The following is a 19,826-nucleotide window of genomic DNA, read 5'->3' on the forward strand; positions in this document are numbered from 1 at the left end:
ACTAATTTCATATAAATACTCGGCAATTTTGTACCGACGCTAAGAACTGGTCAACATACTATAGATACAAATAGATATAACTGGGTTGATGTTCCATTTGAAGCAATAACAACGAGATGAAACGCGTACATATATAATTTGCATAAATCAAGACAAATTTTCCACAATTTTCAGACCGAATTTACAAACCATCCAATGTTATCTCGATACATCTGTTCCTTGTTTCAACGACTCTACGTACCAAAGAAAGCAGGCATAGATTTTCATAGCAGTCAGATATCGATAACATGCAGAAAACTTACCTCAAAACTTGGGGGCTGTCGTGCAGAAATCGGAGCTCTCGTACAGCGAATTCTGGCAGCGTCGATCCACACAACATTCACGTCCCCAGGATACTACCGCCCTCCCAGCATGCTTCGCGCAGAAAAATACGTTCTCTGTCCCAGGGCTGTCTTTGAGAACCACAAACCACTAGTAGCCCCCATGCGGCCAAAAAGTGAATTGCATAAAAGACTCGCACACGCATATTCAGTGGAACAAGACAATTTATTACGACGCTGTGAAGGAGCGTGATTTTTAGTGACAATTGTTAACTCCAGTGGATGATAACTCAACAGTCACGAAAGGGGGGTGTTATCAACCAAACTTAAAAGGTACAAATTCTACATTATCTCTAATTGAAAAATTATTCATTTCCAAAATGATGGCCATTTGAGGTTGAAAGGCTATCTACAACTGACCTGAAGTGCGTGCCCAGCTGTGTGATGAGGAACTGGCGGTACTGCAGCCCGCTGTGGTCAGAGATGTGGCGGCTGATCCAATGTCTGGTGTCCGACAGCTCTCTCATCAGGATCTACAATAGCACAATTCTTTATCAGTGTTGCAGGTAAAACTTTGTTTGTTTGTTTCGTATACCCAGTAAACAGTTAAAACAAGTTTGCCCATACATCTAAGATGCGTAGGGTGGCGCCCATCTCGACTTCGAAACCCTGGGCCACACATTTGTGTAAGTCACTACAGCAGGGGGCTGGTCCGCTGGTAGTGATGTGTGTTTAACTTCGAATCCATACTCTACCTCATTAGTGCTGAGTGCTAAGCAGAGAAAGCAGCATGTACCATTTTTAGAGTCTTTGGTATGACCTACCGTATGCAAGGCTCACTCTACCTGCCACTTGGCCATTGCACTCGGCCATTGTATCGTTTTACAGTAAACAGCCTTATGGCATAACACACCAGGTTTTTACTGAACAGTACAAGCTGCATACCGGTCAGATTTATTTGATCCACTCACATCAGGAAGGTCCCCTACTCTGATATGTGTGGTGGGTTCTTTAACATGCTCGAGGTGTGGCTATCCTCAATCCCTTTATGCACTCAACATAAACAAGTTAATCCGTCATATTTTCGCAATCAGTTTATCAAAAGTATAGTATTATAATAATATATCATTCAAAAGCTTACTTATTATCCTACTCATAGGTACTGGTACAGAAAAATCAGATCTGGAAATGATTTTCTGTGAAAACTTGTGAATTGGCAATACTCATGATCAAAACAATGGTCAATTTTGCTACACAGGAATCTGTCTGGTAGAGTATCCTACACATACCCAATCCTATCTTCACATAAACGATCGGACACCAGAAGTTGACTATACAAGTGTGTCATAATGATACAAAACAAATTTTCCAAAATTTGCCTGCAGGCCAACACAGCGTCTGTTTGCAGGAAAATTTCAGCAATTTTTTATGACCCACCCACAAAATTAGTCATGGTGTCATCGTGCAAAAGAATGATTATATGACTTATTCACAAGAGGCAGTAAACATAATTCCATCACTTTTGATCTATGTCATTAAACATGTCAGAGAAAATTGATCTTGATGTTTTAAACCATTTCAGAACAGTAGTTTTAAAAAAAAGGTTTCACGTATCCCTTAAACATACAAAAATGTTTGTCCTATGAATTCGTATTGATAAGCAAGATGTGTTACATCATTGGAAGATTTGTATATTTTGCTTTAAGATGATACCTTGTATCTCCTGAGCTTGCTTAAATGAGTTCCACAAAGTTGGCAGTTTGTTAAGACACCTATAAAATATGATATATAAAATATGTTCAAAATTACCTTATTTTCTATTCATTTATTATTCATCATATCAATTATGTATCAATCATTCATCAGCAATCAACTAGATGTACAAGTAATTACATATTTATGTTGATTCAATTATATGGATGACATACGTCAATTATATGGATGACATACGTCAATTTTCTTGAAAACCTTGACTCTACAGAACAGTTTTTGGATGATACAGGGTTGGACAAGTCCACTAGCCTTATTGTCCCAGACAAGTGAAAACGCTAATCAGGCAAGTGCATGTCCTACCTCACTTGCCCGATCGGTCAAGCAAGATTTTTCAATGAATGAGAGTTTTGAGTGTGAGAGAGAGATATGCTTATTACTTTTCACAGACAGGGCATCAAAAATTAGTCAACACAGAAAATAGAGCAAATGTAAAAAGATTTCCATTGCTGAAAGAGAAAATACACAGAAAAATGTCATCTTTATTTTGGGCAAGTGAAAAGTCGGTTTGTGCAAGAAACTTTTTTGTGTACTTCACAAATAGGACAAGTTGATATTAGAAAACTATATGTGATATGATCTTCAATTAGGCCATGTTGGTTCAATTATCAACAATATAGATAATGTCCTCTGAATACCCCAAAACTCATGTGTATGTGCATGTTGATTGAATAATACTATCATTGTTTGCAGACACAACCAGAAAATGTTGTACTTTTAGAGTCATACAATAATTGATAGCAATCGATCACATGTCACATAATGGTACCCGCCAGTCACAAAAGTATGGCAAGTTTATTCTCAAACCAGAGGTTAGGCTCTGACTGCTTTTAAAGTTTTTTTAGGCATTTTTATTGGGCCTTCTATTTTGTATTGTTTGCCGCAAGACATCAACAGAACGGTACAAAATAGAAAGCCTGATAAAAACTCCTAAAAAGCATCAGAGCCTAACCTCTGCTTGGAGAGTATGGCACATTTCAACATCAAGACTAACCTTATAGTGACATCTGGCCACATTTTCCACCACCCATGCTCTGTGGGTCCAGGCATAGTAATTACTGGGGTATCTTTCTGCACTACGCTGACACACGGCGAGCTCTGCTTCCAGCAGCTTTTCGTCACAAGGCAGTTCGGCCTTCGTTCCACGCTGAGCGCTGAGAGGCTGCGCTGCTGTAGCACCACCGGAGGCCTGGTCTCCAGCTACCAGACCATTGGTGTGAGAAGCTGGGGCAACGGGATGGGGTTGGGGGGAGGTAGATGATGTTTTCTGTACAACTTGCTTGAGCAGCCATCTCCTACATGGGAAAAAAATCAATATCTGATTTATGTAACATGAAGTGACAGTTCAATGTAGGTAAAATTATGGAAATTTTACTTATGAAAAGTGAAAACAAGAGGCAAGATATACAAGGCACGACAGTCATTTTGTCATAAGCAAAAAAGTTATCTTTATTTGTATATTATATATTATTTGCATCCAGGATACAAAACTTCCTATTACCTGTGAGCAAATGTCTCGGAGCTCTTTGGATGCTTGGTGAGGACCAGTGCAGCAAACTTCAGGTCTTGAATACACTTCAAATCTTCTGCCTCAACTAGCTCTTTCCTAGATTGTAAAGAAAATATATAATTAACTCTTTCCTAGAATTTAAATAAATGCTCTTTTTTAGTAATTTAAAGAATAACTCTTACACAGAGCAACACTGAGAATAGCTTCCATTATGATGGAAAATAAGAATAAAGATTTAGAAGAAATTTTGAAAAAAACTTCAAATTTTCTGCTTCATCTAGCTCTTTCATAGAATGTACCCAATAATGCTAAATGTTCCTGACAGCAAATGTTGACATGATAGAATCTGATGTACATCAACCTGTAGCTATTAAGATGTACAGTTAACAACAAAATCATTCATGCCCCTTGTAAACTGGTACAGTGGAATTTGGACCATTTTTAACAAAAAAATAAAATTGAACTATAAATCAAGAACAACTGTATGTAGGTTGACCTCATTTGTAAAACAATGGCTGTGAATAGATAATTCCATTCAGGGCATCTTTTGAAGAAGAAAAACTCATCCTAAACCACAAATTCTATATTGAGTATTAAATGTTACATGTATTTATATCTGTTATGTATTGTAACAGTGGTGTTCAAGGACTGCTAAACCGAAGACGCCTAACGGCTTAAGCCTTTTGGTTTGCACGTTCGATTTGTGATCCGGCTGCCCGGGTTCGGCGCGGGTTCGAATCCCGGGAGTCGGGGTGTTGTTTCTTTCTGTTCTTACTCGCCCCTGCCAATTTCTACAATGGTTCCCACGCCGGCCCTGTGAGTAACAGGCTAGTATGTGCCACACAGGGATGTCGATCTCGGAGATTCGAGGACGAATCTTGAAAAGAAAAGGGGGAGTAGTGTAACAGTGGTGTTCAAGGACTGCTAAACCGAAGACGCCTAACGGCTTAAGCCTTTTGGCCGAACGGTTTGCATGTTTGATTTGTGATCCGGCTGCCCGGGTTCGGCGCGGGTTCGAATCCCGAGAGTCGGGGTGTTGTTTCTTTCTGTTCTTACTCGCCCCTGCCAATTCCTACAGTATAACATGCAGCAGTAGTTCAAAGAAGAACAGAGACACTTTTTACACAACAAAAGCAATAAAAGGTTCAGCCATCAGGGTATGGATGATAACTCAGCACATATGTGCACACCACCTATTAAACCCCAATATCATTGATCACTACTTTCTTAACCAGGTTGTAGTAGTCTATCTTAAATGACATTTACTTCTATAAAATATCACCTTCAGGACGCTCTCCAGTTTTATTACTTCTGTGATACACTGCAGCCTTCTACAGCAATAAATGTAACAATTAGTTACAACTCTTCTTAATCTAGTATGTAACCTTCATCAAGGTTATAAGGGTACCAGAAAAGACACTTTAAAAGACAAACTATCCAGAAGATCTTTGCCATTGGATTGAAGTTGAAAAAAATTTCCAGGCTGTTCTTAAAAAAGGGACTAGCTCTTGTGGCAATACGCCAAGCCTACAGAGATGAGTAGAATTAAATGTGTCCACGGGGAATACAGGAAAAACCTTTGTTGGCACCAGGGGCTTATTTAATGTGTCTGTGGAACAAAGATAAATGGGCCATTAAAAGAGGCATGCTCTTCTTTTTTACTGTAGACATGTAACATTCACAAATATCACTGCAGTATGGCTGTTCTCAATACAAGGGTGCATTGGTGACTCTACGAGGGTCTGTGTGCCTTTTTTCCATGAGACATAGTGAACTATCTTAGTTCACCGTTAATCGTAGCCGGTCTGCCCTAATTCAATGTTAAGCATTGTTGGTAAATCATTTGTGAGGCATGATTGGTTGATTCAAATCTAATTTTTGCAGCACCTTACTTGTTATCCTGAATTCAGCATTAAGCATTATAGGTAAAGTATTAAATTGTTGCAAACTCAAACACTAAATTCCCAAAACCTTGGCAGTATTTTGTCCACATGTATGTCATGTGGTTATAGCCCCCAAATGGTAATGGTGAATATTACAACTTTGAGACATAGATACATAACATTTTCTCATGATAATATCAGCGCAGTGTGGCTGTTCTTGGTACAAGGTTGCATTGGTGACTCAATGAGACTCTGCATGCCTTTTTGGAGAATACTCATACACTATGACTTTGAGCCATCGGCAGAACATTATTTAGTCATTTTTGCAAAAAACAAAATATCCGAACACATCCAAATGGTTGTGCTATTGCATCATCCTTAAGCCAGAACTTTAAATCCCGTTTCCTTGACGAGGTGACATTGGGAATATCCCCACAGCTGTACCACTGCTGGGAATAGCGACCCAAAGCTTCCCTGGAAACGAGGTTGAATTGATTTTCCAATACTCAGGAGATGAGTCTGGCTCTGCGTTACATCCTGCCTGGAGACTGTCACGTTCTGGAGCCTCCAGGGTCAAGTCCGTCCTGATCAATACATCACATTCTACCGCCTGGGAAATTGCATTTGCTTACATGGACTTAGGAGTCAACAGGGGGAGAAATCCAATTATTTCAGTATTTATAGATACTGTGATATAGGAGAGAGTTGGTTTGCTGGTACAACAGCTTTGTACAGGATTGTACAGACAAAATATGACTGCAGTTTAAAGGGATTGTGACACATTGTGATATAGAACCTCTATATAACCTCCTTGGTGACACTAACAATGCTGAAATACAACAGTCCCTGACTACATTAAACCATAGTACAATATGTATTATTTAATGAATGTAGACGCTTGTACAAGATATTAGTGACCTTGCTTCCAGCTCTTGATTTCTGCCGCTAGTAATCTAGTTAAATTCTGTCTGCAATGTCACAGTGAACAAGGCAGCTGGTTTGGAAAAGGCACCACAGCTCGTGAAACACATAGTCATGAGAAGCAAACTCTGCTGCACAATCATGGTGATTGTATACAGTTGCAAGTTATGATACTGTTTATATAGATTGCTTCTGGAAGTATATTTGATCTGTAAGGTTCCATATTTGTAAAAGTTTGCATACTTTTCATAAACATCTACATTACTTGAATGATAATTATTCTGGTTGAAAGTAATCTGGATGTGTTGCATTTTAGCATTATTGGTGGCACAAGCACAACCAATATGGTCTTGAGAAAATTGTAGACCAACACTACTGAGATCAACTGAAAACTTTTACATGATGATAGAAATAAAGAGAGGAAATAATGTTAATTCAAGGTACAACACCACTCCCTGGTTGGTTCAAAACCTACAATCCTTTGGCCGCACATGGGGCATATTGAGGTCATCTGAGTTCTGTATCTATATAGCCAGTATAACCGCCCTTTGGCGTAACACACCAGCTTTGCTTGTATATTACACTGAACGATCCATCACACCTAAAAGAGTAAGCATGGAATAGCAGGCGCTCCAGACCCTTGCAATTCAGCCCCACCTACTGTAAGGCCCTCAGAATTCAGCCCCTAGCTGCGAAGAGAGAGCAGTTGGCCCACCCAAAAATGATAACAAAAAGCAAACTTTTCCAGTCATACCTTATGTTCCAGGCAGTGAGGCAGTCGGCCTGAACCAGGAGCACAGCTCTCGTCGCCTCCAGCAGGCTTCTGGCACTTCTAGAAACTGGGAAGTACAAGAACGGAAAACAAGAACTTAAGATATCATCTACACAGTAGTCAGCCTTGTCACAAAATTTTAGAGTAGGGGGCTAATATATGAAAGTAGCAGGCAAGGTGCGTAGCGGCTTGCGGCGAGCCTCGAAGTGGCGAGCGGGGGGTAGGTACGGGAGGGAGGTGTCCCCCCATCCCGTAGGGGGGGGGGTCTGGGGGGCCTGGGAAAATTTCTGTAGTAGCAGTAAGTAGTAGAGACATATGGGGTGGCATGCCCTTTCTAGAAGATGGGAATGTACAAGGTCTTCCGTCTGGGTGAATGATGTAAATCACTGTGTGACTGATACAAGATGGAGGTACACCAGGCATTTGGGTGATTGAAGTGAATCACGAATCCAGACATCTATATGTACACACCTCAGCATTAACAGTGTTATTGAAAACATTATGGATCGTCCATGCTTGTGCATGTCAATGGCAAAAATATCTTACAGACCACCAGATTTAGGAAGTGGTCATCAGCCAAGTAGTCCCCTTATGTAGAAGTGTTCACTTGAACAGGTAACTGGTATGAATGCGAATGTAAATTTCAACCCATACCTTTTATTTTCCTTCCACTATCATCCCTGCTCCTCGCTCTGAGCACCTTGTCATGTGCATATGGGAAGATCAGCTCCAGACACCAGGTTTCTATCCCCAGTTTGTTATTTTCCACCACCACTGGGCTCCGGTTGTGCTGGCAGGTGGGGCAACAGATGAACCCCACCTCATCTCTAGCAAAACAAACAAACAAACACAAACAATAGCATGTCAAGAAGCTCATGGAATTGAACACTGAATAGAAATTAAAGACCACAAATGATTAATGCTTGTGATTTAAATTAAAATTTATAAAGACACAGGTCAACCTAGATTGAGGTGTTCAAGAATTTGTTTTTCCATAGAACTGTACTGTAGAGTGGAGCATGTTGTCCCTGACTACCGTAGGTGCAATCTTATTGTAGCTTTGAACAATGCTTGCAGATTTTGTAGGTACATGTATGCTGGTGTACTGTGTGCCTGTGAAGTTGAAGAACAGTTAATGACTATTTTGATACAGTTACTCTCACTATTTTGCCAATTGCTCTCTTTCAAGACATGGCAATATACATGCACATCACCTAAAAATACACAAGAACACAGTTATGACATTAAACTTTTGAAATAAATATTTGTAAAGTGGATGTACTTAACCATTCTGGAGGACACATAGTAACATTGACCATTCTCCCTATAGTATAAGTATTTGCATGACCTAATACGATTGTAAGTAGGGGTTCCGGGTCACCGTCCTTAAAAGACAATTATGTAAAGTACCTTAGATGGGATGTACTCCTGTAGCCATGTTGGGGCCATGAAGGGTGGGCTAACTTATGAAGTTTGTCCAGATGTTATTAAGGCTATTTCAATTTGCTACCATGACAATAAATTAAGTAATAGTATGCTAATTCTTAAGCTAGCAAAATGGCATTTTGCTAATATTTAAAGTTGTCTAAACCAGCCACCAAAATTTAGAAAAATTAAAGTCGGGAAAGTCATATTCTGCCTGGATGCCATCAGATGAGCCAACTGGAGCTAGCATACGATGGATTGCATGTTAATCTTAACTGAGCACCAACTTTGTATGAGGAGTGGTCAGGAGCAAGGTGATGGGAAAGGGCTGACAGTAGAAGGGAGCGAGAAGACGGTTTACTTAGGGTTGCCTTGGAAATTACCGTATACCAGATGCCATGAAATATTGATACGACTTGCAAGGTATATGGTTTTATCCCTAAATGGCCTGGTCTCCAGGGGTTTTCCTCTACTCCTAGAGACATGCTGCTAATGACTAGTAATGGCAGCCTGATAGAGGCAACATGCTGTATTTGATAGGGAATGGAGGTTTATAGCTGTAAATTGCCTTTCCATTGAGTTAAAATTGGGGCTCAACATTGATCTATAATTTACAAACTTTTTTAATGTTTTAGAAAACAACTGACTAAAAAAATGTCTAAAAATGCTTAAGTCTGAAGTTCAACCGCTAAATTGGAAAACAGCAAAAAAACTTATGTTCCAAGTATAGCCTATCAGGAGTGAAACATGATGACGAATACAACGGCAACAATATCTAAGGGTGTCAGAGCAACATAAAGTATTAGGGTTAGATTCTTTGAAACATTGGTGAACAAGACAAGCATCTGTTTGTGACATTATCGAGCGCTCCTTGGACAATGAGAGTAATACACAGAAACCCATTGACCTATTTTACTGTTGAAAAAAGCCAGAAAACAGGTGAAATGGGGACATTGATAATAAGGTTAGAAATGGCATTAACATCCATTACCCTGCTACTAGTGCCATAGAATAAATAAGAAAAGATAGCATTCTTCTACAAAGGAATGAATAAAGACCTTTATTATACTTTTTCGACCTAACTGAGCTAATGACAAGTCTGAATAGAGACATGTTTACAAACATACACTTGTTGACCAGTATATAAGTAATGGCATGTTGGTTTGGCTTCTTCTTGCTTCCAGGTAATGGGGAAAATGTATGACGGTAACATTATAGGTTTAGCTACAGTTGGTTTATTATCATCAAAATGCATAAGGATTGAGGAACATAAATTTTTCAATGCTACTCATTGAAATGTGGGGGAATTTACTTCCTATAGTTATAGTAGATCTACTGAGTACATTATCTTTCTCATTAACATATATAGTACAATCTACAGACAATCTATGATGAAGCGAACTATAATGTAGAAAAATGTGGTGATCTGTAGTCTCCATTCTACATGCATGCAGCCAGCCTGGTGAGACTGGCTGTGTGCAGGTTAATGTTAACTGTCAGGTTGATGGATGGGGACTCAGGAGTCCCTGTTATCTTCTGGGTCCATCTCTCCGCCACATTGTAAAGGTAATGGACCCATATCAGCAGGTGTTCCCACCAGAAAGCGAGAGTAAACGTCATTAGGGCATTAAAATCTGATCAATACCTGTCAGGAGTGATATATTGCAATCTGGATAATTGGATTACACATGCATACCCGACACTTTCCATTACTTTATTACAGTATAACATTCGAATGCTTTTTGATTGCAACCAAATTATAGTTCAAAAATAGATTTTCTTGCTTTGTTCAAGTAATTATATTTTACTTGAACAAATATGAATATGTCACTTCTAATATGAATGGCTATTCTCTTGAGTTTTCTTCATGTTCATACACATAGATATAACTGAGTAGAATTTTACTCAATCACCATTACAATTTGACTATTCTCATCATCAAATGTTTTTCACACATTTATAGAACAAGAAAGAAGACAAAAATTAAACAAATAAGAGTTGCAACTCCAAATTATCAATTGTATCCTATTTATTACAATTGCTAGCTAAGATTTTTTGCACTATTGGCAGGATGTTCCTTTGGTAATCTTAACAAATCTTACATCAAGTTGACCACCTTGAGCCATTGTACCAATGCTTTGATTGGACGTTTTCTGATTTAAAGATATTCAGGTGCTTCCTCACAACAGGACTTTTTTCACTATGGTGTTCCTGTAGCCATGGCCTATGCCAGTACTTAATTCCTGTTATAAATCTATATATGCAATGTATGTACATTTTTATGTTCCAAGTTACACTCTGAGCAATCCATCATCACCCTTGATATAGCCCGTCTCAGCAACACTCTCCCCAGGAAGATGTAAGACATGTCTAAAAAGTAATTTGTACAGCTTTTTTCTTTGCTGACGAACGGTTCAGTTTATTGGCGACTTCAGCTGGCAACCGATACTTTACCAATAAATCTCAGCTGAAACCTGAATTCAAAAGTAATATCAATGCATGTAAGTTATCAATAAATTCCTGGCAGATGTACAAAAAGCTGATGGGCTAAATCTGCATTGAAAAAAGATTTAAAACAGACCAAATTTCGTTGCATTTTTAATATGAAGGTCCTGTCATTCAATACAATTGCAATACAACTTACAAACTAAATCCTAATTTGCATAATTAGCATATCATTGCATTGGTCTTAATCAAAGCTACCTACACCCGGCAGCTTCAACAAAAGCAGGTAGAGTGTCAAAACTTATCATGTCACTTCTTCCCAACTATAAGAGCTATCTACCAACCAAAAATTATAAAGATAACTTGTGCTCTGCACAAGATAACAAAACTGGAAGTTCTGTTGCAATACTGTAGAGAGACACTGGAGGGCCCAAAGTTAAACTATTTCGAGGTCTCATTAAAGATAACGTTATATATAATGAGCGAGGCTATTGACACACCCAGTGTGTCGATAGCCTAAACAGGCTATTGACACACTGAGTGTGTCGATAGCCTGTTTAGGCTATTGGCACACTCAGTGTGGCGATAGCCTGTTTAGGCTATTGACACACCCAGTGCTAGAAACCACTAAAATGAGGAAATCTTACGATTATATTTGACAATCAACACTCTGAAAAATACAAATGGCATCCTGTGTCCATTATCAACCCAAAATACGATCTTTTTTACGTGTTTACGGCACAATTTTAAACATCGGAATCTGCTATCATATAGGGTGCTAGTTTTACTGTCACCGCATGTGATCATGGCAGCCATGTTGGATCGGTTAGGAACACGTTTTTAGCTGTGTTTACCGACGAATTCCTGCCGTATTGGAGAATTTGCGGCTTCAAAACTTATATCACTAAGGAAGCGAAGTTATAGTTGTTGTTTTACCTCCATTATTTTTAATGTGAAAGAAATATTCTTCCGAGTCGCTGCCGATAGCGCCGGAACCACACGACCAAAAATTATGACATGTTTTGTGGTCAGTGTTATTTTTGGTTTATGATGTTAACAGAAACTTTAAAAGTTGTTTATATATAAAATATCCTTATATCAAATGGATGTTTAAAAAGGGACAAGAAAAATTGAAAAAAAAAAAATTGAAAAAACTCCGGCGCGGACTCGAACCGGGTTGGAGCTGTTATCATGAATTTCCGGGCCAACGTTCTATCCACTACGCTACGCCAATCATACACGATGAAGGCTGTATTAACAGGTATCCAAATGTAGGGCATAACTTGAATACGTCCGTTCATTCCAAGATTCAAAAATTCCAATGTCTAATCTTCCGAACAATATCTAATCAACTATTGCTTGTGTAAAATATTGCCGGAAAGGAGCGTTACAAGCTCTGATTGACTGACTGGCATCTCGGTGTGTCAATAGCCTGTTTGGACTGAGTGTGTCAATAGCCACAGCGATATATAATTACCCACATATCACATATTGATCCAGAAGTTTTTGTGGTCACGGACGGGCAGACGAACACACACATAAATGCTGGATGAAACATAACGATTTTTGCGAATTAGTAGGTAACAAAAATAGAGTGACGGTGATGACAAATCTTGTTTATGACAAATGTGATGATTTTCTAAATATAGTAAAGAATGTCAAAGACTAAAAAGATAGCTCCAAATTCACCTAGAAGCAAAATTAAATCGTGTACATTCCGTAGAAGCATATGCTGGATTCTCACAGTGACACTAAGTCTGTCTCCGCGACGACTCCAAATATTTCCAAACAGAGTCATGCCGGATCATGACTTGCCAGGGGGGCGGGGAAAAGTATTAATACGTGTAGAAAAAGCGGAGCGCATTTCACTGCCACACAGCGGCCTGTTTCTCGATACGCAGATGAAAGAACTTGTCTTCATGTGTTGTACAAGATAAGCAAACCCCACTCACATGTTTGGGTGTCGCTGGAAAGCCGTGGAGAGATCGGAGAGGATCCTATGCGCCAGCTCCTCAGCCATATTTTGTTGATGTCTGACGGCTAACTGAGGATTTGACCTTTCCCCTTCCTGTGGAGCAATCCACTATAAAAACAGGGATGTTTTCTGTTTGGGTATGAAATTTAATTCATTTCCATAAAAAGTCATCCTTGGGTTCTCGACGAAGGCATTTCATACGGCAATTAATGTATGTTTTTATGCCGATATTCACTTGATAGCGTGAGAAGCCTGGCTTTGGCATATATTTTTCGATCAACCACCTGTAAAAATGTGTTGTTCCGCCGCGGGATTTGTGAATTTAAATTTTAATCTAGATGTTCAAGTGTAACAGTGATTAATTGAACGTCAAACACACAGCCACACGCTGCTCTTCGGCGATAAGCATTTATCATACTCTGACTCGTGACAGTTTTATTTGTGTCGACATTTTTACACGAGATTTTAGGAACTTTTAATAACACGAGATTTCACGAGATTTCATTTCCCAAGATGGCTGCCTGAATGGGAATAATTTTTTAGTTCTCCAAATCTTTCCCAGATTTTGCCTTCCGTACTGTCGGATGACCTGTTTAGAAAGTACAATTTTAAGGTAACCTCTAACTTGCTGCTCAGTGAAGATGGACAGTTTCAGTCAGTGGCAGGCCGGCTTTAGTAGAGGACCACCAAACCTCCGTCAGCGCCCCCCTCCCCCTTCACATGGCTCTCAGTTTCCGTTTCATCACAACCCAAGCTCCGGGCTGCATGGACAAGTCGGGATAAGCGCTGGACAACAGCAAGACCAGAACAATGATGGTCAGCAGTTCTATTCGGGTGCGGCCGGTGGGGTACAGACACCGGGACATGGGTATGCAAACATGGAACAACAACAACAGCAGCATTTTGGAGAAGGTTTTTCTTTTCATCAGGGTTCTATGGATAGCTTAGCAAATACGCCGTTATCTTCCAATCAGGAGCAGTACGATCAACCTCTAGGTTTTCCCTCAGGACCGCCAAAGTTCGAGCAAACCCGTCACGACATGGTTCACCATGCTGACCATGGTACAAGAGAGGGACATTTTACCAACAGCACCCCACAGCCAGGTATGGCACAACGTGGAACAGCTTTTCAACAGAACTTTTCTTCTCCGTTTCCTGCAAATCCTCCGTTCAACGTCAGTGGAGGCACTTTGGACAGTACAGGAAGGGGTTTTGGCAACAACCAAATGTCCATACCACCAGCATTTCCTCCGCCAATCAGTCACGATCAAGACTTTCCAAGTCTAAAACAAAGGCTGCCGAATGTTCCCCCTCCACCCATGCCTCCACCGTTTCCTAATTTATCAGGACATCTTCCATTTACACCAAATACCATGCAAACTACACCAATGCATCAGCAGGGACTATCACTGGGCCAGACTTCTCACAGCACACGACCGTCAGACGAGAAGGTACAAGCTGATGCAGATAAGGAGTGGCTGTCTACATGGCTGTCAAACAGAGGACTGGGGAAAGCGAGGACAAAGAGGGAGAAAGCTCCTGCTTTGACAGTAAGTAGCTTTTACATTACAAACATCCTCCCAAGTAGGAGTTCTGGACTTTTGACTGGATTTTATTCTCCAAATCAACTTTTTGAAATATCATACATCGGTGTATTGGTATTACTTTTGTTGCCTGTGGTATCCATGGAACAACGGGAACTGCAACTCATTTTTTACAAGTTATATGAAATCTGACTGATGTTTTCTATCAGATTGTTGTTCAAATATAAAGTCATAGAGTTATTGGTAATGTCAATGCAGATCAAACTGATACTGTTTATCTCAAATAGCCTTTTAAAAGCACATAATCACCTACTAAGATTCATTTTCCTTCTGTCTGTGCAGCTCCCAGAGGTGAGACAGAAGCTGGCTGAGTGGAGGTCTCTCCTGGACCAGCTGACAGAACAGGAAGCTGTGCTGATGGAAGCTGTGGAGGCAGATGACTCCACATGGCAGGCTGAGATGGAGACAGCTGCAATAATCAAAGTATGTTCCCAGCTAGGTTGCCCAAGTGGAAACCTGAGTCAAAAGCCAGGGTGCACCATCAACATTTCAGGTTTCCCCACTTCCAAGTTATTAATTTCTTCAAATCAGCTACTTATCCATGATCTGTCCTTCCAGTTACATGTTTTACCTTATCAAGAAATGGATACAAAGGCTTATGTAGTAGGTGGGGGAAAAGTGGTGCCAACTGAAAAATTTCAGGTTGTGCACTGCACTACCTGCAGAAAACAAAATGGGCTTTGCATTTGCAAGTGGGTATTTCGAGCACTGAGATGTGTCAACCTGCTTCCTACAGTTAAGTAGGTCAGTCAATAAACCTAGAGCTATACAGGCATGGCGGTTACCATAGCATTTGAGTATAGGCCCCTCAAGTGATTGAGATTTCAGCCCCTTTGCTGTCTCTCAGTAAAGGGGCATTTCCTCCTGGAGAGAACCATGTGACTATATTTTAGAAAATCAGTATTTTGCAGTGACAGTGAAAAAAATCTACTTGCAGCAAATTGTGTCTTAGAGGGTTCTTCATTTCAAAACTTTCTTGGGGAGGATACTCACAAAGCCTCTACTATGCAGCCCTTAGCAGTGCTTTTTGTATGGCTATTACTGATCTATTATAAACCCTTGTGAAAGTAGATCAGAACTTGCCAATGAAAAAAAGGGAATCAGATGATTTTTCTCTGTTGACTGACAATGTATCCTCTTACCTTTTATCTAGGACAAATTAACCAAAGTGGAGAGCCTGTTTGGGGATGAGCAGTTGCTGACACAATTGGAACGAAAACTCATAAGGATCCAGAAAAAGAGGGTAAGTGAAAAAGATACAATAGTAAGAATTGATAACCAAGTACCAGACACTGTTTATGAATTACTGGTATGTAACGAACAAGAAATCTGATTTTCTTGAGGCTTCTTTTATTTATGTACATAAATGTACTTTTTCAGTGCATTACATGTACGTATGGGGAAAAAGTGCTTTCAGTATTTCACATGTAGTACGCAGTTCCACTAAGATTAACATAGAATGCACTAATCATTGAAAATGTGAGACTTGTCATTAGCCACTACCTCCAAAGAATTTTGACCCGCACCCCTCAGTAATCTGTATAGAAACATTAGATGGATGTATGGACTGACTACACTCTTGTTACCTCTTTACGGAGTGTACCCTTACAATTATAGAATGGCAGGGCTATACTGAGTGGGCAACCCTGGGTAAAAATACATCAATAAGTTAATTATCCTATTGGCATGGACTTGCAAATAAACTTATCTATATATAATCCTGTATAAACAGGCCAGGATGAGAAGGTTACGGGAAGAAGCCTACAGGAGAAGACAGGAGGAACAGCAGAGATGTCAGGACAGACATCAGAAGATTGACAAGTGGAGAAACAGCATCCTCCAGAAGGACCTGGATGCAAAGAGGGTGGGTACACAGTACACACATGCACAGTAATATACTATGTGTACTGTATACACACATACATAACAAAAATGAACATATAGCATATTGCTACGCACTGCTAAGGCTAATGTCACATTGTGAAACTGGGACCTGCCGGGCTGTTTGTGGAAAGGAAAAATAGAAATGTATATGTAAAGATGTACACAAATGATACCCACACCTATTCTCTTTACGTCAGGTGTAGTTTGGTGTCTTTAATATCATACATTTCGTTCCAGAAAGCTGCCCGGCGGGGCTCCAGTTTGAAAATATGTTGTAGGCCTGTACTGTAAAATCATTTAGGTACAGGTCCAATTATATTTTTTTATAACACCTAGTACTAGTCATTAGAAAACAACAGACACAGGTTCAGGTGAAATTTTGACACCTACCCACAAAGTAGCCCTGACACTCATCAATGTCTGATCATAGCAAACAGAATATCATTGTAAAGGACAATACATGTAGTATCTTTCTAATGACATATTGTACAATGAAATTGATATTTCTGGAGATATGATCAAAATGAAGTTTCCGAACTCGACTACTTCATTACCATAGCAAAAACAAAGAAACAATTCTCTGTGTAAGAAGTAGTTGGAATCAAAATGAAAAAAAAAACTATTTGAATGACTTTGTACGTGTTTGTTCTCTACTTTATTAAGGAAGCAGAGCTTAAGAAGGAAGTTGATGACACTCTATCAGAGGTGCGTAGGAAGCAGTCGGAGGCAACAAAATCCATGGACCTGCTGAGGTCTCTGGGCAAGCTGAGGAAACTGAGGAAGGAAGCCAACGAGAGGAAAGGTACTGGTCTATAAATCTCCAAGCAGATCTATCAGTGCGAAGGCAGTATCCAAAGGACCAACCAAAATCCAATTTGCAACTGTTGGCATAGATTAGGGCTGGGTACTGATACAGTGTACTGGTCCAGAAAAACGACCTGAAAAAATTAGGTGGACCGGATGTTGGACCGATTAGAAAATTAAAAGATTATTTAATCAGGCATTCACACGTTTTAGCGCTTGCAGGTGGAAGAAAATAACAAGAGTGAAGTAAAGTAAAGTTAATAGTCATTTCTACCAAGTTTCACAGTCAATTGCACAGGTGCATTTTAAAACACCAGTGTACATCTAAAACTCCACCAAACAGATTTCTTTGTAGTGAAATGGACCATTGGTATGAGTCATACTGAATCAGGTCCAGGTTCAGGTCCGGACCTGGACCTGATCCGTTGACCTGAACCAGACCTGGACCTGAATTTTCTGTACTGGTACCCACCCCTAGCATAAATGTTTCACAATTATAAAAGTTCTGACTTCTGAGTAACTTAATTCTTTCACTTGTTATTGTAGGTGTAAAAACATCATCAGAGACAGAACGCTTGTTCGAGTGTAAGTTACAAGACTACGTTGAGATGATGGACGATCGGTCCAAGATGTACGCAGAGGAGGAGAGGATGCTGAGGGCAGTGGTGGAGGAGGAGCAGGAGGAGGAGAGGGAGAGGTACAGACAGGTGAGTGGATGTAGGACAGGTGTGTTAGAGGAGAGGGAGAGGTACAGACAGGTGAGTGGATGTAGGACAGGTGTGTTAGAGGAGAGGGAGAGGAACAGACAGGTGAGTGGATGTAGGACAGGTGTGTTAGAGGAGAGGGAGAGGTACAGACAGGTGAGTGGATGTAGGACAGGTGTGTTAGAGGAGAGGGAGAGGTACAGACAGGTGAGTGGATGTAGGACAGGTGTGTTAGAGGAGAGGGAGAGGTACAGACAGGTGAGTGAATGTAGAACAGGTGTGTTTAGCCAGAGATACAGACAGGTGAATGAACATAGGACAGATGTGGGGATGTAAGGTGTGGAACCTGGGACAGTTGTCGGCAGGTGAGATGAATCAGGGACAGGTGTGTTTATTTAATTAGTGGAAACATGAGAAGAATGATGCATGCAGGTGAGAATGAAGTGGGTAAAAGCAATGAAATAGGTACAAACAAAATAGCAACAATTGTATGGTTTCATATGGCATACAATGTGGAGATGTGCTAGGGATAAGTGAGTTGTGACATGTACTCAGTAACCTTTGTCTTTATTCAAACAAAAAGGCCAGGAAAAAGAAAGAGGACAGAGAAGCCAGGAAGAAGGAAGCAAGACAGTTGGAAATGCTGTTTGGACCTGCAGGTTAGTTTCTTCAACATGAGTTGTGGACAATCAATTTCATTTGTCAAAGTTTTAAAGAAGAAGTCATCACAGAAAGACATGACATGTCAATGATGCTTGTATTTTTATTGATTGTTCTAATGTTTACATGTCCCCAGATCCCCTGGACACATCTGACCCCCTGCTACTGTACAGGCAGTACTATGAGCAGGGTGGTAACAGTGTACAATCCCTCATACATATCAGGTTAGTAGCTAGCATTGTTCTAGTTTCCCTGGTATGGAACCCTTACACATTGTGCAGTTTCAAAATAAAATTGCTTCTGAGCATAAGTTCATCTGCCTAAGTCTAAGCCTAAGCCTAAGTCACACATCGGCCCCTGTCTCAACCTTCCCTCAACCGAGACGGGCTGGTAGCCTGGTACCGACTGCCAAGCGCCTTTGACACTTCTGGTGCGGATGTGTGTCTTAGGCTTTGGGTTATTTCAACTTGATGAGGATCAGAGAACTGATCGAAAGCTTGTTGGTAAGTGCTTTATTTTGTGTACGAATATATGGTTCTTAAAATTGATTTAGTTTTTTTCTGAAAATTCGTTGAAAACTCTTGAAAAACAGTACAAACTTCAGGTCAAGATATACTTTATATAGCAATTTTCATAGACCCACAATATAGTGTTATTTTTTTTACAGGAGAGAGTGGGATATGTATCTTGTGCCAGATGGCACCATGGGAGCGACGACTGCACCTGCTGGTTGGGTGGTGCCATCTGAACCCTCCAGCGAGGGGTGGGCAGGATGCCTCAAGGAAAACACAGAGTGATGGTTGGGCCCAAGGATGGTCCTGGCAAGTCACAGCTGGCCTGCTGAAGTCGACATGACAAGAATCCTAAAATTTTCCTGTGATTTTGATGTCAAAGAAATAGAAGCGAACTTAAGCTGTAGATGATATTGCAATAAGATGATATTACATATAATATTTAATGTACATCAGGCATGGTATCAGGTATTCTATTGCTGTATTAGTCATTTAATTGTTATTGGACAGAATAAAGTTGAATTAATCTGTGTTCACCATACTAAGTGGTGAACCACAGGCAAACAAAAGTGTCACAGTTAATTTTTTTGAATAGAGAAAGGAAATCTTTGTTTCAGGGGGTCCATATTTCTATTGG

The 19,826-nt window shown here is 40.1% G+C and overlaps 3 protein-coding genes across 3 annotated transcripts in view; 1 reads left to right on the plus strand and 2 right to left on the minus strand.

Annotated features, from left to right (window-relative positions):
• The window catches only part of LOC118409717 (protein prenyltransferase alpha subunit repeat-containing protein 1-like), a 23,596-nt gene extending 10,277 nt beyond the window's left edge, over nucleotides 1-13,319 (minus strand). The window contains exons 1-6 of the mRNA XM_035810986.1: nucleotides 12,999-13,319; nucleotides 7,831-8,003; nucleotides 7,159-7,243; nucleotides 3,592-3,696; nucleotides 3,085-3,385; nucleotides 741-853 (exon numbers count right to left, since the gene is read on the minus strand). Coding sequence (XP_035666879.1) covers nucleotides 741-853; nucleotides 3,085-3,385; nucleotides 3,592-3,696; nucleotides 7,159-7,243; nucleotides 7,831-8,003; nucleotides 12,999-13,066 — 845 coding nt within the window. The 5' untranslated portion in view covers nucleotides 13,067-13,319. The remainder of the gene's footprint in view (nucleotides 1-740; nucleotides 854-3,084; nucleotides 3,386-3,591; nucleotides 3,697-7,158; nucleotides 7,244-7,830; nucleotides 8,004-12,998) is intronic.
• The window catches only part of LOC118409729 (3-oxoacyl-[acyl-carrier-protein] reductase FabG-like), an 876,245-nt gene that overhangs the window by 69,597 nt on the left and 786,822 nt on the right, over nucleotides 1-19,826 (minus strand). The gene's annotated exons all lie outside the window — the stretch shown is intronic.
• LOC118409699 (programmed cell death protein 7-like) lies at nucleotides 13,494-19,752 on the plus strand. Its single transcript, XM_035810941.1, has 9 exons — nucleotides 13,494-14,571; nucleotides 14,908-15,048; nucleotides 15,779-15,868; nucleotides 16,358-16,489; nucleotides 17,173-17,311; nucleotides 17,860-18,020; nucleotides 18,601-18,676; nucleotides 18,814-18,901; nucleotides 19,345-19,752. The coding sequence occupies exons 1-9, from the start codon at nucleotides 13,663-13,665 to the stop codon at nucleotides 19,472-19,474; spliced, it is 1,866 nt and encodes a 621-aa protein (XP_035666834.1). The 5' UTR covers nucleotides 13,494-13,662; the 3' UTR covers nucleotides 19,475-19,752.

The sequence above is a fragment of the Branchiostoma floridae genome, chromosome 2, assembly GCF_000003815.2.
Source record: "Branchiostoma floridae strain S238N-H82 chromosome 2, Bfl_VNyyK, whole genome shotgun sequence".
In the NCBI taxonomy this organism is placed as follows: domain Eukaryota; kingdom Metazoa; phylum Chordata; class Leptocardii; order Amphioxiformes; family Branchiostomatidae; genus Branchiostoma; species Branchiostoma floridae.